The sequence below is a fragment of the Pocillopora damicornis genome, chromosome 8 (genome assembly GCF_964200805.1).
Source record: "Pocillopora damicornis chromosome 8, jaPocDami1.2, whole genome shotgun sequence".
Taxonomy (NCBI): Eukaryota; Metazoa; Cnidaria; class Anthozoa; order Scleractinia; family Pocilloporidae; genus Pocillopora; species Pocillopora damicornis.
This window is the reverse complement of record NC_142677.1, coordinates 4,513,190-4,538,522: the sequence shown is the minus strand read 5'-3', so window position 1 is coordinate 4,538,522 and position 25,333 is coordinate 4,513,190. Positions and strand designations below refer to the sequence as shown.

The 25,333-nt window shown below is 39.1% G+C and overlaps 1 protein-coding gene and 1 long non-coding RNA gene across 2 annotated transcripts; both read left to right on the top strand.

Annotated features, from left to right (window-relative positions):
* Window positions 1-69: 69 nt before the first annotated feature.
* Window positions 70-3,169, top strand: LOC149041062 (uncharacterized). The gene has a single exon (XM_089214247.1). The coding sequence runs from the start codon at window positions 70-72 to the stop codon at window positions 3,046-3,048; it is 2,979 nt and encodes a 992-aa protein (XP_089070373.1). The 3' UTR covers window positions 3,049-3,169.
* A 10,414-nt stretch (window positions 3,170-13,583) lies between these two features.
* On the top strand, window positions 13,584-21,200 carry LOC149041061 (uncharacterized). The gene is made up of 3 exons (XR_016189096.1): window positions 13,584-13,721; window positions 19,441-19,565; window positions 21,080-21,200. It is a non-coding gene; the product is annotated as an uncharacterized LOC149041061 (long non-coding RNA).
* The last annotated feature ends 4,133 nt before the right edge of the window (window positions 21,201-25,333 follow it).

Here is a 25,333-nt window from a genome sequence, read left to right as displayed (position 1 = left end):
CATTATTTCAACTTACTACATAATGCGATTTTCATCGAATTGAAAACAGTGAAAATACAAACGTTAACAATGGATTACCTCAAAAAATTACTTGCACCAAAAACATTTAACAGAGTCAGCCATGTCGCAGTTGTTTTTTGGATCCCGATTGGTGTAATCTTCCTTAGCATTTTTGCAGAGATTGAAAACGACGAATCCAGGTACGATTTCCACTGTGGCGGGGCGAAGAGGGATGACGTCGACTTTGTGAGTGGAAAATGTCTCGAGCTGTACGAGGAGCGGTACAACAGACACGGTGTTGCAATCTATAGCTTCGTATTACTTAACTTTTTTTTCATTGGAACTGTTTGTGCTATTTACTCCAAAATAGTGAGCCATACAGTCGATCAACTGTTGCCTTGCGCTCGTGACGGTGATCTCGAGGGACAACCGCGCGACCAAGAGAATGCATCATCAACTGGAAAAAAGCTCTTCATCGCTTACTGCTGTCAACTTTTCACAAGGTTTCTGTTAGGGGTTCTCTTCATGGTCCTACAAACTGAATTTCTTTATCCTCTGGACTTTCCAACCAGCTTTTCTTGTTATCTAACCTCTGAGGGGAATCAGCCAAGGAATTCTACTGGCGTCATGCAAAACTCCACATCAATCTTACACAAGTGTCATAATCAACGAGCAACTAAGAAAAACTCCTGGATGCGCGCTGTTCTTGTCGTGAATGGAATTTTTCTCTTTGGCATTCTGTTTGAAACCGTCTACATTTTGCTACGGGCGTGGAAAGAAGATAGTTTCATGAAAAATTCCAGGTTTCTAGAGGCTCACCTGAATCCCACTATGTTGAAACTTGAACATATCCCACAACGACTCCGAAATCCACTGCTTCAGGAATTCATCGCGAATACAAAGGAAAGTATTAAAAAAGAGACAAATCAACTTCCACAACTCCGGTCGCCTTTTTCAAGTACTCCAGGCGAAGGACGCTCAGTTAAACATTTGACTCTGGATAAGATTTACACAAAACTTGTCGTTGTTCCAAACATAGCTAATCATGACTTTACTGGAGACAGACGGGAGGATCTCGAAGTCTACGTCAGATCAAGTGAGACTACAAACACAAGACCTAGAGGGCCGGAGGACATTCTTAACCACGAAAACAAAAACGTTTTGATTGTTGGTCGTCCCGGAATCGGAAAGACACTTTGCTGTACCAAACTCCTCAGAGACTGGGCATTTAACAAAGTATTCCATGAATCATCTGGTGCCAAAATCTATTTTGACGCTACTTTCTTCATCAAATTCAGAGCATTCAACATGGCAACCGACCTTAGCTTCCGGGAACTGCTCATATTGTCAGAACATTCCCCCGCAGATTACATGGATGATGAAGTCTGGAATTACATCCTTGACAACCCCCAAAGAGTTCTCCTGATCTTCGACGGAATCGATGAATTTAAACATAATTCAAAGATCGGCAAAGAAAATTTCGAGCCTCAATTCAAAAACCGCGTAGACGAGAAGATGCCCTTGTATGCTCTATACGAGAAGCTTGCGACTGGGAAACTTCTCAACGGAGCTGCCGTTTTGACAACCACAAGACCTACGGCTTTGTCATGCATCGAGCGTGTTAATTTCGACAAAGTCTTTGAGATCCTCGGCTTCTCACCCGAACAAGTCAAAGAGTACGTAACCAAATTTGCTGAAGAGGACGAGCATGCGGGCGAAATAATATGGCGACACATCGGCGGCAACATAAACATTCTCTCTCTCTGCTACATTCCTACGAGTTGCTTCATCATTTGCTCAACTCTCTTTCAAATGGTGAAGTTCTATGGTTCTAACAGTCTTAGTCTACCAACGAAATTAACAGAAATTTACAAGAAAGCAGTGACAATATTTTACTTCAGACACGACGAAGAATTCCGCGGCCAGAATTTCACTCGCGAAGAATTTGAATCAGACCAATTGCTCCCTGAGGTGAAAGAGAAATTCAAGAAACTGGAAAAAATAGCATTTGAAGGAATTAAAGAAGGAAGGCTGGTCTTTGAACGAAGCGAAGTATGCGGAATGGAAGGCAGCGCTCTCTTTCACCGCTTACCCGACCGTGAAACTGCCCCGCTAAAACGTGAACAACAATTCTGTTTCATTCATTTAACAATGCAAGAGTTCTTCGCTGCGAGGCACCTAGCAAACATGGAAGAAACAGAACTGAGGAACTTTGCTTTGATGAACATCGCGGACGGCAAATGGCAGCTGGTTTTTCAATTTCTAGCAGGATTAATGTGCGAGAAAGAAAACCTACCGAGCGAAATCATCACAGACCTTCTTCCTGTGGAAACTGAAGAGAAAGAAAGTGATTCGTACAACGAAGAGTGGACAGAAAATGGAGAGACAAGGAAAGTAATTTGTTGGCCGACTAGTGACAAAACACATTTAGCAGTGACATTATTGAAATGTACTAACGAAAGTAGTGCGATGGAGGAAATAATTCAGAGAAAACTACAACAAATTAACATTAATTTTGTAAATTTTAATGGTTGTCAACTCACACCTGTTGATTGTGCTTCAGCAGTTACTATAATTAAGAATGTTCAACAAATTTCACATTTAGATTTGGCCTACAATAACATTGGTACATTAGGTTGTTTTGAGATTTGTAAGTTTTTAAAATGTAGTAAATCTCAACTGAGCTGGTTAAACCTCGTGGAAAATCAATTGACAAAAGAAGCAGCAAAGTATTTGGCTGAAGCCATAAACAGCAACAACTGTCAGCTACGCATGTTACACCTCTGGCAAAATAACATCTCAGACATTGGAGCACGGCACTTGGCTGAAGCCATCAACAACAACAACTGTCAGCTACGCACGTTAAACCTCTCATACAATAATATCTCAGACATTGGAACACAGTACTTGGCTGAAGCTATCAACAACAACAACTGTCAACTACGCGAGTTATACCTCAGAGAAAATAACATCTCAGACATTGGAGCACGGCACTTGGCTAAAGCCATCAACAACGACAACTGTCAGCTACGCGCGTTATACCTCTGAGAAAATAACATCACAAAGTAGGTAAACAAAAAGCAAAGAATTTACTCAACAATAGTCAGTCTAGCTGTATCCATATTATCTAACATCGCAAGTTCACAAGTAATTGTTAAAACTGGAAAAAAATATGATATAACCACTTACAATTCAAAATGTGAGGTAACCAGCTCAGTGAACAACACAACCACTGAAATTGTGAATGAACGAAAGAAAACTAAGTTTGTGAAGCGCTCAGAGTAGCGAGATTATTTAAACTAGATCAAAATGAAGAAAAATGAACCAATGAACAAGCTTATTGAGAACATAGGATGTCAGAGTGTCTTTTTTTTTTGTAAACATACCAATAACACATTGAAGTAAAAACACAAAACTTACTTCATAGAAAAGAAACAAACCTCGGACCTCTCAGGAAACTTTGTTATTTTATGATTGGTTTACTTCAATCCTAAATTTAATGCATGCTTCTGTGCGATTTGATCATTTATGTCTGTCGTAAGAAATAGTTTTTTGTTTAGTTTATTGAAGTTCTTTTGGAGATTATAGGCGGATCAGATGAGTAAATGCGATACTGGTCGCTTGCTAGGATAAAAGTTTTTTTTTTTTTTATTGTTTGTTTTTATTTTTGATCAAAGCGATCTGGTTCAAGTAGTTTCATAATGACTGCCAATGAAATTGTAAACAAATTGTAAATAAGTAAACCCATTACTTTTAAGAGACAAAAGACTTTATTATAGGTTAGTGGTGAGAGACATATTTTACGTTACACAATTTTTTAAGGTGTATGCAGTAGCTTTAAATATTAAAGTATTTTTGCACACATTTTTGGCCTGTTACTATTACCATGATAAAATGAAAGGTATAAGACTTAAACAAATGAAGATGCTGCTCAAGTAGTTTTCATATAAACTGTGATGATCACTCTAATCTTCATTTATTGATCTGCAGTTCAAATATAAGATATTACTATATTCACTTCTGTTCAAGACTTTGACAGTTGAGATTTCACTGACTAGTATTTGTAGATGAGAGCAGAACTCCTAAGTTTATCAGATGATTGTTGAATAAATCATGTAAGCAGATTCATTCTTTGTGTTGCTGTCAATTCAGCCCCTATGGTTAGACATATCAGACAGAGTAAAGAGCTTTAAAATAAGTTTTGAAACAAAAAAAAATTGGACTTCTCAATATCAAACAAAAGTATAAATAATTTATCTGAGAAACACGATCAGCTTGAATAGAGGCTTTTTTCAGTTGTGCCTTTTCTTTTAGCAGAGATAGCACCCTTCATAAAATCAACCGTTGCCCTGCCTTACGGTGAAATACAAAATTATTCCAACCCTATTTTAAACCTGGATCAAAATTCCACACCCTGTCTCAAACCAGCAATAAAACTTCTTTAAAAAATTAAATGAAAATAGCTTATTACCTCAAATAAATGCCCAACCGGATATTGAAAATTCTGGCCCAGATTTTCATCATACACAATCATGTTTGGTTTTTTTCATAATATGCATGTTTAGTTTGGAGAATTCGGTATTGGATCAACTAATAATCCCCTCCCCTAGCTGATATTTTCTTCAATTCCATCACTTGTCTGCTTGATATTGTATTGATATTGTAAGGAAGAATTCTGTCTTGGTCACTCATGGGAGTGAAGGCTTAAAGGGTTAACACACAATGAAAAATTGCTTGACCTTATTTTTAATCAAGTTTCTTTCACAAGTTAACAAATATTCAATACCCTATTTACATGAACATGTGAATCTGTCACCTACTAACAATTTTAATCTTAAGTATTCATAACATCTATAACCATAATCCTTTCTGTTCTCTAAGGCTTATAACCCATTAACTTCCAAGGACTGATTGCTACTTCTCCCCTCCTGCTGCTATAAAGTGTTAAGACATGCACGTCTGCAATTATTGTTAGGAGTTCTTTGTCTCAATATAAACAAATTGGGCTTTAACTTGGGGTAGAAGAGCACAGAACACATACCTTGGTGTAATCTTGAAACTTGAAAATGTGTAATATGTCGATTAGCTTACTCACGTGCATATTAACTTGGTACGTCTGAAAATATGCAAATTAGTCTTTAACGTACATTTATCTTAGTAGTCGGGAAAATGTGGAATTCCAGAAATATGCCAATAATTCTTTAGGTAAGTCGCATGTATCTTAACTTGGTAGTCTGGAAATGTGAAAATCTGGAAATAGTACAAGGATATGGTTTTAACTTTGGTTCTGAAAACATTCAATTTTCTTTGTAGCCCACTGTCTTGCTTCCTCTACTTCATTCAGTAAAGAAAAAAATCCTTAATCTATCAAACACCTCGGTTTTGCTCAATTTCCCAACAGAAACATGGGAGAAGAGAGGAAAAAAAGTTCAAAGAGAAGGGGGGGGGGAGAAAAGAGAGGACTAAGGGGGGAAGGGGTATGGCAAAGGTTACAAATGTGGTGAAACTGATGACAATGAAAACAAAAATGTTGACCCTAGTAAAATGAAGATCAACTGTACCAATACAAATCAGTCAAAAAGGGCTTAGAAATAACAATCACATTGGCATGTGTCTTGCCCTTTTTCTTGATAGCACTTTTATGGCACAATTCACAAATTTTTCTTACTTTTTGTTTAAACCATGTCAACAGACATGTTGCGTGTAAGTGTTTCACTGAGCTGCAACAGTAGCACTGAGTTTTAGGGGCTTGTTCCCTTGAGGTATGATAAATGAAGCAGATGTGCTGACTCAGACAGATCAGAATGTTCTGAAAATTTACAATTCCTGAAAAGAGTAAAGATTAATTTTTTAATTATTTTTGAGTCATCACTTAAGATATAAAAAAGAATGACCCTGTGTTAGCGTATCGAATGGTTTGTATCTCAGATGGGCACATTAGGGTATGTATTTTGCACTACTCCGATTTCTGCATTAGGCTTATGCATTTCCCAAAAATCAGATCACAGTATTGGGGTATGCTTGCACCAATCAGAGCATCACAGTGTTGTCCCTCATGCCAATCATGTCATAAAATTAGGGTATTGCAATATGTTGCAATGGAATCAAACTAACATTGACAAACACCAAGAATGGCATTAACAAAGAATTGTGAGCTCATCTACCCAGTGCAATGATTAATTTTCTCTAGGAACTTCACTGCTATGACCTGTCAGGGGTTAGAAAGGTGGTCAGGGAATTTTGTCCACCATATAGAAGTTAAAACATGTTTTATGTACCACTCATTCACTTCCAATGCACACACCGGCAGCTTAATGCCTTTCACAAAATTATCACTACAATGTTTAATTTGAAAGGGCTAGTGTTTAGCTGACTCAGGTAAAAATTGCACAAAAGTATTTTAAAATGCATGAAGCATATTTGATCAATAACCTAGTTTTTGTCTTTTGATCACTCTTTTTACAAAGGCTGAAAAGATCAGGAAGTTATATTTACTCTCTGCATCAACTGTGATATGGATTATCTGGTTTTTTTTATTTTAAGAATGAGTCTCTGTAAGAATCAAACATCTTGGGAAATGAAAATTTTCAAACCCCTTCAAATTTTGCATGCAGTTAGGCACTTAGGGGGGATGCACAAAAATGCCCTTTTTAAAGGTCGCAGCACTCTTGTTGCCATGGTAACAACGGCTGCTTGTTCGAGGCCAGGGGCCTCATTTTCATACAAAAATGTCGCAAAAAAAGAGTGAAATGTTTATTTCTCTATCTCAAGCTAAATACAACATTACAAATTGGCACTTCTTCCATACATAGAGACATCATTCGTCTTCACTTTGATTTATTCAATTTTCCCTGAGAGTGAATGTGAACACACCAGTAGATTATTCATCTCGGTACAGTTTCGGTCATTTTTGTTGTCGGGTAAAACAGAGAAAGTATTTATCTGGATTTCTCCAAAAGTACACCGATTCTGGAACTGAAACTATCCACCTAACTGGTTATAATATTCTAGTTTTTAAATATGTAGAAGTCTCTGCGGGCCTGCCTCTACTTTTTATGGGGGCAATTCGCGAAAAAAGCTCAAAATCAGATATTGCATAATTTGGCGATGTTTACATCCAATGTTCTCAACAACAAATGTTTCAGACAAATAAAACGTGCGAGGCTTTGAAAGAATGTTATCTTATGAGCAATATCCCGAAGAGAAATCTCGCCTCTGGTTGTCATCGTTTAAAAGAAATTGATCAACCTTCATGGAGGACTACTCGACGTAACTACAAACACATACCTCAAATCGTGTGCATATCATACAGATTCCGAGTACTGCACCTTCTTTCATGGGAATTTGAGCGATCCGAAGTCCTCTGAAGATACACTGATATACTTGTATGTCATTTGAAACATGCTGAAGTCGGCTGATCTACACGAAAGTATCCTCACACCGGTCATTTGTCATAAACATGTACGTTATCACGATGGCGTGACGCTGTATTTCTCCATGAAGTTTCCATCGGTCGCTCCAAAGAAGACAGGAAATGGATATTTTTCATATATGTCGGCAGATTTCCGCTTTCTGAAGTAAAAACAACCAAAAAAAAAAAAAAAAAAAAGAGGAAAACCTTGATTGAACGCTCGTAAACGAGTATAAATCGTAACTTGTCAGCGGTAGTACTACATGTAAAACCCAGTTGCAACAATAGCAATTTGAATGACATAGGCATCTCCTTACAGAGAGCAGATTCGGGCAGTTATCATTTCCTTGTGACAGGAACTAAGATATTTCAAATCGTCTGAAAACTGTCAGAAAACTGTTAGAAAATTTGCATAAGATATGACGGGGAGAAACTTATCACCGCCGCAGTGCTATCGAGTCAATCAATGTTTCCTTCCATGTCTTGATAAAGAAAAAATCATAACAAAGTTCGAAATAAAATATTTAATTAAATCATAATGTCAGGATTCCACCTTTCAAACAACTTATTATCCATATGCAAATCGCAACTTGTCACTTGAACAGAACTCCTCATGGTTAATATGTAATCTGGATTGCTTCATGTCCTTCAGGAAGAAGAACAGCGATTTCATCACTATTATTTTCCATACTTTTCTCCCGGATATCTTTTACAAGCTTAAAGAAAGATGAATATAACGCAATCTCCCAGTGATTTACACAAGAGGAAATCAAAGGTCTCTCTAATTTTTCCCTGAGGTTGCCGGCTCACCAGGAAGAAAAAGGAGATCGTTCGGTCCAATAACGTTTGTCTGTGGAGATTATCAAGGTAATAACTGAGAAGATTGTGCCCTTTGGTTCATTAATTATTTTAAATCTGTATTTCTCGGTCCAAGCGACACCAAAAATTGTTCCTTTGTAATTTTGTAAGCACTTTCTATAGCATTTTATTGTCAAGGGAAATAAATCTAAGGTCTCAAAGCTAATATAACGTTCGAGCACGTGAGAGGCTCCCTGAAAAAAGCTAAATTTTGGAAATTGATTGTGATGAAATCCCTGTTCCGTTTTCTGTACTGCAAGGATACTGAGTAGTTCAGAATCTCCACTTTGTGATGATTTTCGCGCGAGTCCAACAAATTGCTATTGTGGCGACTGGGTTTTACGTGTAGATTCTTAGTGTTTATGAGCGTTCAATTGAGGTTTTCTTCTCTTTTTTTGGTTATTTTTACTTAGAATGCGCGAAAATTTGCTGATATATCCAAAAGTTTCCATTTCTCGTCTTCTTTAGGGCGATCGATGGCAACTTCATGGAGAAATACAGCGTCACGCCATCGTGACAACGTACATGTTTGTGACAAATGACCGGTGTGAGGATAGTTTCGTGTAGATCAGCCGACTTCAACATGTTTCAAATGACATACAAGTATCTCTTCGGGATATTGCTCATAAGATAACATTCTTCCTAAGCCGTACATGTTTCATCTGTCTCAAACATTTGTTGTTGAGAACATTGGATGTAAACATCGCCAAATTATGCAATATCTGATTTTGAGCTTTTTTCGCGAATTGCCCCTATAAAAAGTAGAGGCAGACCCGCAGAGACTTTTACATATTTAAAAACTAGAATGTTATAACCAGCTCGGTGGATAGTTTCAGTTCCAGAATCGGTGTACGTTTGAAGAAACTCAGATAAACATTTTCCCAGTTTTACCCGACAACAAAACGACCGAAACTGTACCGAGATGAATAATCTACTGGTGTGTTCACATTCACTGTCAGGGAAAATTGAGTGAATCAAAGTGGAGACGAATGATGTTTCTATGTATGGTAGAAGTGCCAATTTGTAATGTTGTATTTAGCTTGAGATAGAGAAATAAACATTTCACTCTTTTTTTGCGACATTTTTGTATGAAAATGAAGCCCCAGGCCTCGAACAAACAGCCGTTGTTACCATGGCAACAAGAGTGCTGCGACCTTTAAAAGGGTAATTTTGTGCATCCCCCCTAAGTGCCTAACTGCATGCAAAATTTGAAGGGGGGTTGAAAATTTTCATTTCCCAAGATGTTTGATTCTTACAGAGACTTGTTCTTAAGGGTTAAATAAAACTGACTGCAGTGCACGAAAAAACGGATTTAAACAGGTTTGCGACAGAAGTAAATATGATGCAAATTTAGCCTTCTAAATTTGACCAAAATTATCACCAGAAGTAATTATGATGCAAACACAGATGTTTATTCCGTTGAAATTGCGTGCAAATACGACGTAAACCTGAAATCTACTTTACATTTGCTTCGTATTTGATACCTCCGCAAATCAACAAATCCGGTGTACATTTACTCCAGATTTGCTCTCTGTGGAAAAATAATGTTTGCTTTCTGCAAAAATCTAAGCAAACATGTTGCAAATCTATATGTATGCATCACTGTTTTCCAACGTTTACCCAAACTACATCCAAAAACTTTCGCGTGCGTTTTACTCATGTAACATGTGCAAATATTTACTTTTGGACAAAATTTGCATTACTTCCAAATGACCAGATTTGCGAGTGTTTTCTCACATTTGCTTTCGGTTTTCTGATAGTATTCGTTCTGATGAGGGATGAACGTTCGAAACGCCATCTTTTTGAGGTGACAATGTCAACCTAGTTGACTAAACAATTTTCCAACTTCCACTCCGCAACCAACACAGCATCAGTCCACTTTAAAGGAAAACTAACCCCTTAACAAATTTTGACCATGAACTGAGGCATTTCGAAGGCAATAAAAAAGGAAAAAAGGGTCATCTAAAGTGTGTATAATGAACACAAGTCATGGGGTGGATAAAGACCCCCCCTGAAAGCATAAACTTTATTTCCAAAAGAATTTGGAATTAACACTAATTTACATCAGTTCAATTATACCATGTCGTAGAAAATACAGTCAATCTGAGTACAGATCGACTAGTTGACGGTTTTTTAAAGAATCGGTAACATGGTTTTACTCAATCATGAAATTATCTTGATTGGCTAGGACTTCCCAGTGTTTCTAAGCAACCAGAATAAAGAGAAAAGTGCTTTGTCCTGATGGTAAAGCACCTTTCCTTGGTTGTTGAAAGGCTGAATGGCGCTATCCACTGAATAAATCTCTATCTGATGGATAACGCTATATACTTTGTAACACTTATCCACTGGATAGGGATTTTTAATTTTTTCTTGGAGGGCACGGAAACGAATCCTGCAGTCTGATTGGTTCTTAGTACAGTCCATATTTTCCTATCTCTGCCCACGGGGCAGGTATTGTTTACCCGTGTGTCTCGAAGCGGAACAATGAAATATCAATGCAAGTCGTGAAAACACCGATGTATCAAACAAGAAATGGTTACTAACATAACGAAGGGATTGCAGAGCCTTTCTTGTCCAATGAGGTAGTTTAGCGTTACTCTGCCGATGACGGAGTTATTCACTGACTAGCTCCGCTGACTAAGCTCATTTAGCCAGTTCAGGCGGACGATCAGAGACTGGAGCCATTCCTGTATTTCACCACTGACAGGAATAGCTCCTACTCGTGCGTTCATTATTTTATTATTTTATTTTTTATTGTTTTTTGCCATTCGTTTTTGTTAAATAATTTATACACTGAGATAAAAACTGAAAGAGCCTTTTACTACGTTCTTCCTATATTGAACTCTACAATGCTTTTAAATGAAGCCCTCTTTTATTAATGCAGGGCCATGTACTTCAGTAATATTTATTATATGATCAGTACCACCACCCCCCGGGCGCTTTTATTGAAACAATTATAAGAAAATCCCCGTGCAAGGGTCTGTGAGATGCGAAAGTAGAGAGAAAAAGACAGTGTGACGCTCATATAATAAAATTCTTAATGATTGAGTAAGGTCGTGAACAGATGTTTGAATGTGGGTAGGTTCTTGAAGACAACCCTAGTCAGTTCCCACGCCCAGAGAATAGCTCCATGGATCCTGACTACCGGGAAGCATCTAGTGATACTGCATACCACAACAGCACCAACGAGATAAACCTCTACGAGACTGTCTTAATAAAGGAATTGTGGGCGAGAATGGGGAAAGTACCATAGAGAGGACAAAACAATCCCTTAAGGCGAAATTGCTCAGAATGATCGATGATGTCGAAGTCTGTGAAGTTGAAGATACGCTGCAACAGTTAAAGAAAAGTGTCAATTCCTCTTATAGTTTGGTTCACTTCGATGGTGCTGCACAAGCATACGACAAGTACACTGTCGGCTGCTATACTGCTGAATCAAAAAATTGAGGTCCAGAAACATTTCTTTTCCACCAAACGAAAGACACAGAAGAGAAATGTCAGGTTGGAAAAACCAACCAAGGAACAGAAGATGGAGATGATTGAGAATTGGAAGAATAATGAGCAATCAGAGCAGAACAACAGCAAAGTAGCTGTCGATTTCACATCCGGAAAAACGATGGCACACAAGGTTTGTTGTGCTTCATTGTTTGAAATTTTTTCTTCCTTGCCTATCACACCTGTCTCACCTCACCATCTTTTTATTTCTCTGGTAGGGTTGCAAGAAATGCTTCACTGGTTTACTAAGGAAAAACATTACTCCATTGAAGACCTGGTTAAATCTGCCATTAAACTGTCTGTTTCTGATGTATTGGATACAAACGAGGCATCTTTGATACCCGGAGAGGCAGTAGAAGCTAACTTAGCAGATTTAAAGAGGTTTATTATAGATGGTGCCTGGAAAGCAGTTTGCAAATTAGGTTAGGATGGCTCGTGTACCTTACAGGAAACGTGGTCTATGTTACAGTACACTAATTCTTTCTTAAATTTACTTGGTATAAATACCTTGTCTAGAACAGTAGAAATATAATAGCAAACGAGATGTATACGTTCCAAAACAGCGTCATGTGATGAACAGTCTTCATTAGTTTTGAACAAGTTTCCTAAAATCATTTTACTCTTTCTGGTTTTAGCCGAAAACTGTCCGAAGACTGATTGTGCCATCACTAGGGAAAAAAAAGAATTAAAAACACCAGTCGGAGCCATTCCTGTCAGCTATGAAATGTAGGAATAGCTCCAGTCTCTGATCGTCCACCTAAACTGACTAAATGAGTTTAGTCAGCACAGTTAGTCAGCAGATGACTTAGTCATCGCCGGAATATCGTTGGAAGACCCCGCTGAATGAGAAAGAAAGGCTCAGCCTTCCTTTCTTTATGTAAGTAACCATTTCTTGTTTGACACATCGGTGTTTTCACTCGCAGTGTTATTTCATCGTTCCGCTTCGAGACACACGGTTAATCAATATTCACGAGCAAGGAGTTAAGACATAACTTATTAACTTTTACTATTTTTAACATCCAATTACATGTCAGAACCATTCCTGTATTTAGTCGCTAGTCATCCCTACCTTCGCAGCCATTTTTCATAAAAATATCTTGTTTTTCCGGCTGGGCAGTATTTTTAAGCAAAGACGTTGGTCACTACCTCAAGCCGATAAATAACTTATTGATCCTCTCTTTTCTCTCTCTCAAAACCCTTTGGTGAACAGAAAAATATTGGTTTCGAAATGAATTCGTATGAGAAAAAGTGTCATTAAATTGGTTGACAAACGGCCTAAAACCCGCCTGTAAATAATTTGAATCCTTCACAGAAAATAACTAGAAAGTTAAAACGTGAGGAATTTGGTTACAATTGAATTAATCGATGGAACTTTCATTGATTTAATATCTGAATTCCCTCACAATTTGTTCGTAGTTAAAAGGCGAGCGAAGTTTTAAGTTCTACTACAAAGACCCTTTTGCTGAGTCTTTGCAAGTCCGTTCAGTTTAGAAATTTGGGAATTCAACAAGAAAAAGCCGCATTAATTCCCCTTGTGCCTAATTGAAGTGTCCCATTCGAATATGGTTTTTGTGGAGAGAAGACCAGATTTACACATGCCAATGCAGTAAACAAACGAGCAAACTCTCACAACTTCAAAATCAAATATTTGAATTTACTTACAGTTACTTTCCTTGCCATTTACTTACTGAACGGAGGTAAATCTTCGTGTTAGTTTCGGAACACTTAGTTAATTACACCTTATTATAGCTTTGTTCTGGTTCATTTCTAAGTCTTTCGTTAGTTAATGATTATTACAGTAAGTTTGTTATCTCCGATCAAATTTCCACTTAAGTGCACGTGTAAAGATTCTATTTCAATCGTCGCTTTTAGTCATCGCTGCTAAATCATCACTGCTAAATCGTCGCTGCTAGATAATGGCTACAAGCTATTTACTGCCGTTAGGAGCTAGACCAAAGCACGCAACCTCAACCGCAACCAAGCAAATTTCGTCTTAGCGCTAGCATCTAAAAACAATAAAGATCACTGTGTGCGTTTGAATTGTCCGCTCGATGTTTTGGGTAACCTTTTGAGGTTACATTCGTTCGAGTTTGGCAAATCTCCAGTTATTCTTACATCTACCACGTTTGGTTCGAGTTTTTAAGCGAAGTTACTGAAGAAATAGCCATTTGTCGCATCAAACCTTCGAGCCCGCTTTCACGTGTGGAAATTCACGACGTGACAAACGGCAAGATATGTAACAAACGATCACGTCCTCAGGAAATCGATTTAAAACATGTCGAAGGAAAGCGAAGTCGAATAAATAAATCCACGCATTGGAGAACGAAATCCCACCCTCGACTGGGACGGAATCGACTCAGAAAGTTTTGATAGATTAAAGAGAAATAGAGGCGCAAAGAAAGGTATCGTTACGAAAGCACAAAATGAAATACGCGAACTTATGTTAGATTTCGGAAACATTGAACTAGTCCAAAGAAAGGTGCAGATTCTGCAAGAATTCGAGGGCGCCTACGCCGCTTATCCCGAGCAGCTAAAAAAAAGATCGCGATATCGATGAGTCGAACGCCTACTTTGTCGAAGTAAAGCGTGGAATAGAGGATATCACAGGAGATGTAACTGGGTAGTGTCATCGGAACACGTCAAGGACTTCGGTAGATTATTATCGCCAACACGTGCCATTACGGCGGGGCCGGATACCGAGATAAATCCCGACGATTCAGCGAGTAATAATGTACCTTCTCGAGCGTCCCACCTCATGGCGCTCCAAAATCTCTCGTTGTTCCAAGTCAAGTTCGGCGGCGAGCTCTCGCGCCTCTTCAGCATCAGCTGCAAAAAAAAAGGCCAATCTACGAAGCTATGAGGCAATTCAGAAGGAGGAGCTAGCACCACAACTTATGAAGAAAGCTCTATAGCTACAAACAGAAATCGCAAAGGCACAAGCAGAAGAACTCGTTTACGGCGCAGCTGAAGCGTCTTATGTCGAAAATTCTGCCTCGCTTTTCAGACAGGAAAATAAATCTGTGGCACTCCCACCTCCTCAAAAATTCACCGCAAAACAGCAGCCAATACCTCCGAATGAGCTATCTTTAGTTCAACGAGAATCTCGACCTCAGCATGACCAAGAGGAACCAAAAGCAGAACGCGTAGAGAGAGAAGCTCTGAATCCTAACGCGAGGAGCTGGGTCCCTTTCCACGATGGAGAAATTGATCGTAAGCCACGCTTGAAATCGCTCGCCCTCAAGACTGGAGAGATGAACGATGTCAAACTGGTTCTCCGCGACTGACCTTACCGCGACTGACGGATTGGCCTGTACCATACTGGAAGCGCAATACCAGCAAAATCAGCGAATCCAGGAGCTCATTCAGCAACAACAGCATAGTACACTTGCCCTCACTTTGCCGGAGTCAGAAGTGTCTACCTTTAGTAGCAACCCTATTGAGTGTTGGTCCTTTGGACAAGCATTCGAGAATCTAATCGAGTGCTCGCCTGTATTACTTAGTACAATACACCTCAGGCGAAGTGCGTGAGTTGATGAGGAGTTGTCTAGCTATGAAACCCGAAGACGGATATCAAGAGGCGCGCACTTTGCTGAAGGACAGATATGGCCAAAGTTATCGCATAGCGACTGCGTACGTTGAAAGGCTCACCAATGGACCGCCCATCAAAGCCGAAGATAGCGTCGCATTACGTCGATTCTCAGTTCTTCTAACTGGATGGACGAACACCGTTGGTGACACTGGATATCTCAGCAAAGCCGAGAACCCGGAAACACTAAGAATGATCGTCAAGAGACTGCCCTAAGGCCTAAAGTTGAAATTGCGTGATATTGCAGGAGGCATCACCGAAATTCAGAAGAGACAGACTTGAACGACTTCGTTAAGGCCAAAGAGAGAGTAGCCACGCACGCTATATTCGATAACGTATCGAGTCATCCTCCGACGCCACCATCAGCTATGAAAGAGAAGAAGAAGCCTTCCCCTTTGCGACCTGCGTCACCGTACGGAACGAAGCCCGCACCGATCAAGTGAACAAAGAAGCCAGCAAAAAACGCATCCAAATCATGTCTGCTTTGTAATTCTAATCATTGGCTCTTACAATGCGTCAATTTCAAGGCTAAATCCCTCGATGAGAGCCCCAAGTTCGTACACTCCAAAGACCTCTGCATTAATTGTCTTGTTCATGGCCATGCTGTTAGTTCCTGCCCCAACGAGAGTTTTTGTCGAGTAACCGGATGTAAGGAAATTCATTCGAGCTATCTTCATCCCCGCGATGCACCTGCTGCGACTGGACGCGATTCTGCACATGCAGTGACTAACCTATCAAGTCAACCCAGCAACCAAGCGTTGAATGGTTATGTTAAGGGAAAAGGTGATAGCCGCTGCGGCGAAAATGACGGCAAACTTGCGTCCTCAGCCGGATTAGCACTACTGCCTCTTAAGGTTAAAGCACCAGGTCTCGACAAGATCGTGGAAACCTACGCATTTTTGGATAATGGTTCCAATACTTCTTTCTGTTCAGAGGGACTCATTGCAGAGCTTGGCATTAATGAACGAGAAACAACATTGTCACTGACAACCATGGAAAGCAAAAACACCAGCATCAAATGCTTAGCAGTTGACCCTGACATTTAGTTTTTAGGCCGAAGCGTTTCAACCTTGTTTTATGTTTTTAGTTAAAGGCAATCAGCTGGTTCCGCCTTTAAAGGGGCCGGAATGTTAGCTACGAAACGCTTAGTTAATATACACTTTATTATAGTTTTGTTCTGGTTCATTTTTATCAATAAGTCTTTCGTTAGTTAATGATTATTACAGCAAGTTTGTTATCTCTGATCAAATTTTTATTTAAGCCGGTGCACGTGTAAAGATTCTATTTCATCGTCGTTATTAGTCATCGCTGCTAAATCATCACTGCTAAATCGTCGCTGCTAGATAATCGTTACAAGCTATTTGCTACCGTTCGCTGCAAGCTATTTACTATCGTTAGGAGCTAGACCAAAGTAAGTTTTAATTTCTTTTACATTTACGTTGTTCACCTTTTGCATGTATTATTGGTATAATTTTGGTATTCAGTTTACCGTGCAATCGCTTCACTTTTAGTTAGGTTAATGTTACATTTCGCAACGCATTTTTCTTAGATTAGTTTCTGTTGTATTTTCTTTTAGTTCGAACCACACGCACGCAACCTCAACAACTCTCATCAAGCAAATTTCGTCTTAGCGCTATCATTTGAAAACAATAAAGATCACTGTGTGCGTTCGAATTGACCGCTCGTTCTCTTAGGTAACCTTTCGAGGTTACACTTCGCACACTAATTCACCGTCGTTGAGAGTGAATAATACTTTCCGTCTGCTTTTAAAGAAAACAATGTCGCGACAGTCGTTGCCAAACTAGTTCCGTTGTTTTTTCAAAAGTGTACCAGCGTTTTTCTTTCTTACGCGCTCTCTAATTGGCAGGTGTCAGAGTGTGACAGATACTTATAAAAATAATGTTTCATAGTTGTTGGAAGCCTTTAAATCACCTTTATCAGTACGCAAATGAAAATGTTTAGATGAAGCCTCTCTTTAATTTGCATCACCTCTATTTTAACTACCATTTACTTGCTCAAAAATTATTCAGTTTATGGTAGATCTTGCTGTAATTACAGCCCTAATTTATTCGGGTTCTTTAGGAAAGAATTTCGTTAAGTTTAAGGAAAAAAAATTAAAAATGTTATTCACCAGCCTAGGTCGGTCCGTATTGGGAACCTCGGGCACAGCTTTTCCTAATAAAGACCTCCCGACTGGCGAATAACATAAAAATCCATTCGTTAGCGTTAGTCACCTTTTGAACAACTGGGCCCTTATCTGTGACATCTTTCCATGTACCTTACACTACCTTAAAAGGGTAATCTTTCACCACCTTCACCAGGCCTGCCCCAAAAAGGCCTTCCCCAATGAGGCCTTCCAAATGGGAATCCAGGAGGACCCTGCCAGTACAACTGGTGTTTACAGTTTGAATATCCAGCTTTAAGGCCTACACCAATTCCTAATGTGACAGGCCATACAGCCCCTTCATATTTAAGGAAAATAAAAATATTAGAGGAAACTACAATTATGTGGAAACATCCAAACAAATATACTCATTGTGGTAAAAGCAGTGATAAGCCAGTGGTGTAAACAAAAACAACCCTATCAATGGATTTCAAACCTTTCATCCTAATAAGGCATTTTTCTCTTGTTTACAGGGAATATTCCAATGACCAAGAGGTAACTTTACCATTCAATCCCTTCCATGGTACCCATAATTGAGAGTTAGTTTCACTCAAGCTATAATGAATAACACTTTAGATAAACTTTTCACTTTTTATGGAGATGCTAAGGGTGTAAAAGAGCCATGGGTATTTAAATCCCTTTAACCCTATAACTCTCATGAGTGACCAAGACAGAATTTCTCCTTACAATATCAATTCAATATCAAGCAGAAGAGTGATGGGAATAAAGAATAGTATCAACTGGAGGATCATTACTTGATCCAATACCAAATTCTCCAAAATCATATTACAATAATTGTATGGCAGACAGTAAGGAGAATTGCTAATGAGATCTTGGGAGTGAAGAGTTAATAGTTATGATTTCATGTCAGGAAACACTTGATCTTAAAAAATGTTGGTGTATTTCTACTTTGTATTGGTCACCTTTGTACCTCTTGTTCATTAGATAAATTTATGTAAGTCAAATCAAAATATGGAATCTGGTAACAAAAGAAATTTTGGATCAATATCAGTATCTGGGCAACTGCCTACCTACCCCTCCCCTAACTCAACAACAGTCAAATGATAACAAGTTGGGGTTAATGTTGGGTTAGGGGAGGGGTAGGTGGGCAGTTGCCCAGATCTGATATTGATCCAAAATTTCATTGAAATATCCAAAAACCACACGCTAAATAGGGGACCCTCTCCTCCCCCCTAGAAGACCTCCTAGCTAGACCCCTATTCCCGCGAAGTATTTGTTGGACTATCAAAATATCTGCGTTACGAAGTTGAGCAGATATTTGTTTCTGCAAGTTCTGAATGGTATTTTGTGTTCATTAGGGAGTGTTTCAGCGTGTCTCTTAAGTGTTAAGTTATTTGAATAGCGCTATAAAAGTGTTGAGTAATTGAGTGTTTGTCCCGCGGGTCTGTGAACGCATCCGCATAAGCTGTTAATTTTAATTCGTTTGCAGGGCGTGAAATTAACTTTTTTTCTGATAGCCACTTGGCTCCTAAATTCTTCAAAGTGGTAGCCAATTCAAAAAAAGTTGGTCGCCATTTTCAAAGACAAACAAAATCTTTCTTTACGCTGTCAGCGTTCTTGATAGACCCTCCAAAATTAAGTTAAGGAAAAGATCAGTAACGTGCTACAAAGTGGACATTAGGATGGATGATATACAACGTTCAGGCTCATCTAAATCCAAGATGGCGTCTAGTTATCGATCGAGATGCATGTGCTACGGTTTGGAAACAAACTTAAAGTGAAAGTTTGCCGCGGATTTATCTTTGCAAATCTTTTTAATTCACTATATCTCTTGGTAAGGTTATGATGAAACGTTCTAGTCGCCAATTTGGCGACTAACTTTCAGGATTTGGTCGCCAAAGTGAAAAATTTAGGCGCATTGGCGCCTGTATTAGGCGCAATTTCACGCCCTGGTTTGTGTTATAGTGTGGAGAGTTTGGTCATTTAAGCGCCTTCTGCTCAAGCTCAAAGTCCGCCGATTCAGCGAGAAGCACTTCTCATCGGGGATGACTGGCTTTTGGTTAGTTTAGGATGATGATCATCATTTGCAGGTTGGTTATGAATTTCCTTGATTTTTTTTTTTCCTTGAAATTTTTACGAGTTCAATATTCGGAACAACAGCTGAGGTGTGAAAGGCCGTTTCAATTCTGCCATGGGTTTTGGAAAACTACTTTAAATGTGCCTGAGTTTGTTTTAGATGGTGTTCGGCGGGGGTTCAGACTCCCTTTTGCGGAGTATCTGCCCCCGTGTTTGTTGCCCAATAACAAATCAGCCTCAGCTCATGGCTGCATCGTTGAACACAGCGTCCCTATATTCTGTGTTAACCCCTTAGCAGTAGCAGAGGGTAAAAAAGCTGCGCTTACCAATTGATTCAAGACACGTTAACAATTGTCTGGTCAAATTTAAGTTCAAGTATAAAGATCATCCCTCTTTGTCTCAAGTCCCAGAGGAAGGCCACTGGTGTCTTACATGGGGCTTTAAATCGGGGTATCACCACGTGGATATCTGTTCAGAGCATCAAGCGTTTCTCGGCTTTGCGTGGTCAATCGATGGCGTGCTCAAATATTTCACCTTTACAGTTTTGCCTTTCGGCCTTAGTAGCGCTTGTTATTGTTTCACCAAATTATAGCGCCTCTTATTGAAGCGCTGGTTTTCCATGGAGCATACTAGTTTTGTGTATCTTGACGACAGTTTTGGAAGTCAATAGTGTTATCAATGACCCATTGCGTATGCCCAACATTGTAAATAAGTATTTCTCATCTGTTGGTAATAACTTAGCAACCAAACTGCCTCAAGCTGAGCATCCTTATATGGACTATCTCTGTAACTCCAAATCACCTGACACCTCATTCTTCTTCAAACCTGTTACTCCACATGAAGTGAAGCTTGAAATTTTATCCATACCGAACAATAAGTCATTTGGCCTTTACTCTTGTTCTGCACAACTTCTTAAACGCTCTTGTGACATAATATCCCCTGTCCTCGCAAATTTTCTCAACAAGTCTGTCAGTCTGGGGGCATACCCCTCTAAACTGAAAATGTCCAAAGTTATACCCGTCTACAAAGCTGATGATGAAACAGATGCCTGCAATTATAGACCGATTTCATTACTGTCAAACTTCAACAGGATTTTTGAGAAATTTATGTACAACAGAATGAAAGTTTTCATACAAAAACACCAACTATTATCTTCATCCCAATACAGTTTTCGCACATTCAACTGAACATGCTATACTTGACATGGTGGAATCCATCCGTACCAATATGGACGAAAGACTTTTTTCTTGTGGGGTGTTCATCGACCTTAAGAAAGCTTTTGACACAGTGGACCATAAAATATTACTTGATAAACTTAATTATTACGGCCTTCAAGGAATTGACAATCAGTGGTTTTCCTCATATTTAACAAATCGTACTCAAACTGAGATTAACTCTTATATTTCGGATAAACAAGTAGTTAGCTGTGGTATACCCCAAGGGTCTGTTTCAGGGCCACTCCTCTTTTTGCAATATGTCAATGATATTCAATATTGCTCCAGGAAACTTATATTTTTTCTTTTTGCAGATGATACTAATGTCCTTTACTCTCACGAAAATCTTAAGGCATTGGAATTAATTGTAAATATTGAATTGAAAAACCTATTCAATTGGTTAATCGAAAATAAACTTACACTAACAGAAAGAAATCAAACTTTGTTATTTTCCGCACATAGCAAAAAAGACTTAATTACCTGCCACAAGTTAACATTTTTGACAATGAAGAAAATAAGAATATTACCCTTGAACATAAGAATTGCATGAAATATCTCAAGTTATTGATTGATGAAAATCTAAGTTGGAAAAACCATATCTATACCCTTACAACAAAAATAAGTAAAACTGTCGGTCTAATTGCAAAGCTAAGACATATTGTTCCTAATCGAACTCTTCTTGATATTTATAAGTCCCTCATTGCACCTAATTTAACGTATGGATTAACTTCTTGGGGAACTGCATCTCAGACCTTGTTAAATAACATTCCTGTCCTTCAAAAACGTGTACTCCGTCTTATTCACTTTGCTCCAGTAAGGGAGCATGCATACCACTTTTCTTGAAAGCAAAGATTCTACCGCTAGTATTCCCATATTATGAAAAAAATTTCTTATTTAAAGTACATCAATATTAGTTCTGCACCGATTAATATTTCGATTTTGCTTTCTAAAAAATTACCAGCGTTCACTCTTACGGCACACGTTCATCAACGTCTGAGCATTTTTATACAAAAAAATCTGCACTTAATGTTCAAAGTTAGGCCTTTTCAGGTGTTGGCGTTAAAATCTGGAATGGGATACCAACTAGTCTCAAAAACTCATCCAAGAACTCTTTTAAAAAATCCATTTAAACAAGAGTAATCGAAATTCCAGAAACTGAAAACTCCTATGTCGACGTAGATACTCTAATTAATAAGATGAAAGATTAATTACTAACTGTAATTATTTTCAGTCTGTAGTTTTCCTCTTTACATATTATCCTAATACCTAGATGTTTGTAAGTACGAAGATTAATGTCTACATGTTGTAATTGTATGTGTATATTTATTGTATAAAATTGTGTAAAATTCAGTTATTTGTCAACTGTCTGGCTTGCCGCGATTAGCTCTTCGCTATTTGCAAGCCAGCCTAGTAATAACCATCTGATGTGAAGAAATAAAACAAATAAAACTTAAACCTAAAACTTAAGTCAACCAGATATGCGTTCTGCTGTAGCGGCCGCAGTTATTCAAACGAAAAACTAGATTCCTGTCTAATCTATTCTTGTCTAATCTATTGCTCATCTATCTATCTATCTGTCTGTCTGTCTGTCCGTCCGTCCGTCCGTCCGTCCGTCCGTCCGTCCATCCATCCATCCATCCATCCATCTATCCATCTAATCTATTGCTCAGCTGGTACAATCTAGGAGGTCATCAAAAGGAACGCTGTTTCTGTGCACGTATAAGCCAGCAAATGTAACTAAACATCTGTGAATGAATACAACTTGGCCAACTTGATAAGAGAGCCCACTAAAGTGACTGCAACATCTAGTACTCTTACGTCCTGACAAATAAACCTCGGTCCTTTTTAACGTCTGGGCACTTTCGATTTGAGCTTAATTGACCATCACCTAGTCTATGCTGTCAGCAGGTCACACTGCCTAAGGACTTTCCCTATAACCGTCGAAAGACGCACTATTAAAAATTACGATCCCGAACGATTTTGCGATGAGTTGCATTCGACTCCATTTGACGTGGCATAAATATTTGAGGACATTGATGACATCCACTAAGCTTGGAGTTACTTGTTATGCAGCGTTCTTGACAACCATGCACCAATTAAACGTAAAACAGCGAATCGTGAGCACGTGTCATTCATGACACCTGAGTTCCTTGAGGCAATTAGGAAACGCAACAAATTAAAGCGCCTTTACAACGAGTCTTAGCGCCGGCTAGATTGGGACAGATACAAGACCCAGCGAAACCTCACATCTTCATTGAGACGTAAGGCTGTATCCAACTATTTTCGTACCACCGCCTCAAACGCCACAGGCAACCCCAAGAAATTTTGGCAAACGGTCAAGCCTTTCATGCACTCAAAAAAAAAACATCAGCCGGGATTCCATTCATCTTAATGAGGGTGACAGTCTGGTTGTCAATAAACTGGAAGTAGCACAAATTTTTAATGCACACTTTTCATCCTTTTTGAAGGATAACGATAGTGATAGGCATTACAATGATAACTCCCGTTTTACCTGTCATCCAAGTATCTCGGCTATACAGACACACTGCTCTGCGAGAGAGGCTTTTCAGTTCCGCCCCGTAAGTCCATGCACCTGAAGTCGAAAATATACTTAAGTCGCTTGATCCAAAAAGGCAACTGGTTATGATAAGATACCGCCAAGTACATTGCGGGATGGTGCTGATGCTCTTGCCTATCCGCTATCTGCTCTAATCAAAAAGATCATTGATCTCCGACTCTGTGTCGGCTGCTTGGAAGCTTGCCGAAATCTACCTCATCTCCAAAAAGGACAATCCTCATAATAAATCTAACTATCGGCCAGTGTCGATTCTAGTCACTCTGGATAAAGTTTTTGAGAAGTGTCTTACACGCCAACTCTCTGATTATTTTCGATCGATATTGTCACCGCTCCTGTTTGCGAATAGACGGGGTTACAGCTGTGGGGCGGTACCTCTACGTTTGATTGAGGACTGGAGGAATGCTCTTGACAACAAATGTTTTGTTGGCGCAGTTTCTATGGATCTGAGTAAAGCTTTTGATATGATCTCGCACGACCTCCTCCTTGCCAAGCTGGCTGCCTATGGTGTTTCTCCACCTAGCTTGGTCCTCGTACACAGTTACCTTAGAGACAGGTCCCAACGCGTGAGGATAGAAGATGTTACTTCAGATGTTGTTGTTTTCTCTAAGGGTGTACCCCAGGGATCGGTTTAAGGGCCCCTCCTTTTTAATTTTTTTCTTAACGATCTGTTCTCTTATATCAATCGTGCTAATTTGTCCAACTACGCTGATGATAACCAAATTTTTTTGGTGATCGCGATCCCGAGGTGGTAAAGTCCGTAATCAATGGCGATCTCGCTGTCGCAAGTCGTTGGTTTGATGATAACAAGCTAGTGCTCAATCCCGAGAAATGCAAGTGTATTATTCTTCCAAAAAGCTATCCTAGTGATCTTTCCTTTAGTATTATTGATGAGCAGGTTCCAATAGTAGACCATTTAGATTTTTTAGGTGTAACTATCGTTAACTCGCTAAATTTTAGCAAGCACATTGCCAAGATTACTAACAAAGTTGGAAAGTAGTTGGAAGCTTTGACCAGACTTAAGAACATGCTATCAATTTCCTTGAAAATGTGCCTCTACAACTCGTTCGTAACGTCTTACTTCACTTACTGTTCTGCTATTTGGCTCAACTGTGATAGTCATGTAATCAGAAGCTGGAAAGGCTTAATGCGAGAGCCTTAAGGTGTGTCTACAACAGACGGGTGCCTCTTTATAGTAATGATGATTACGGTTTAACTTTGTGCAATTGTCGACTACAGGACATTACTATATCGATTTTTAAAGCTGTAAACGGCATGTTACCGGAATATAAGCGACTTGTTTGTCGTAGGAAATAATGTGGAAAACTTAAAAGGCACCAACAAGCTCGTCGTCCCACGTACGAATACTACAACCTTTGGCTTAAAATCTGCATCTTTTATTGGTGCCAAAGCGTGGAATTCCTTACCTGATGAACTGCGCTCAACGACAATTCTTAAGGAATTTAGGAATGCTGTAAGAGAGCTACATTTGCAATGTACAGTCTATTAAGATCTTCTCACTGTTATAATTTTAAGAGTTAAGATTGTTTACTTACTCTAAGTAGTTGGAAAGTTAGTCATCAGCCTCATTAACCCGAGTTGAAATAAAATTACGTACTTACTTACCTATTTCGCAGGTCTTCTTGTTAACGAAGAAAAGTCCCATTTGCAACCTATGCAGATAGGCGAACGGCTGGGTTTTGTAATCAACACCAATACTATGACTTTTTAAATTCCAGAGAAGAAGGTGCTCAAGCTTAAAAATCTTCTGAACACCGCAATCACGGACGAGTCGTCTTCGTATCGCGAATTTGCTAGAATAGCGGGCTCCATAATTTCGCTTTCCTTACCAGTGGGTCTTATTTCGCGTCTTTTCACCTGAAAAATGTACCTAGCGATCGAGTCTCGATCAGGATGGGATCACACCTTTCGTTTCCTTGCAGCACTTTTAGAAGAGTTGAAATTCTGATATTCGAACATCGGTTCATTTACT

What these genes read in the sequence shown, in the direction of transcription:
- LOC149041062 (XM_089214247.1), top strand. Translation starts at nt 70, where the DNA reads ATGGATTACCTCAAAAAATTACTTGCACCAAAAACATTTAACAGAGTC.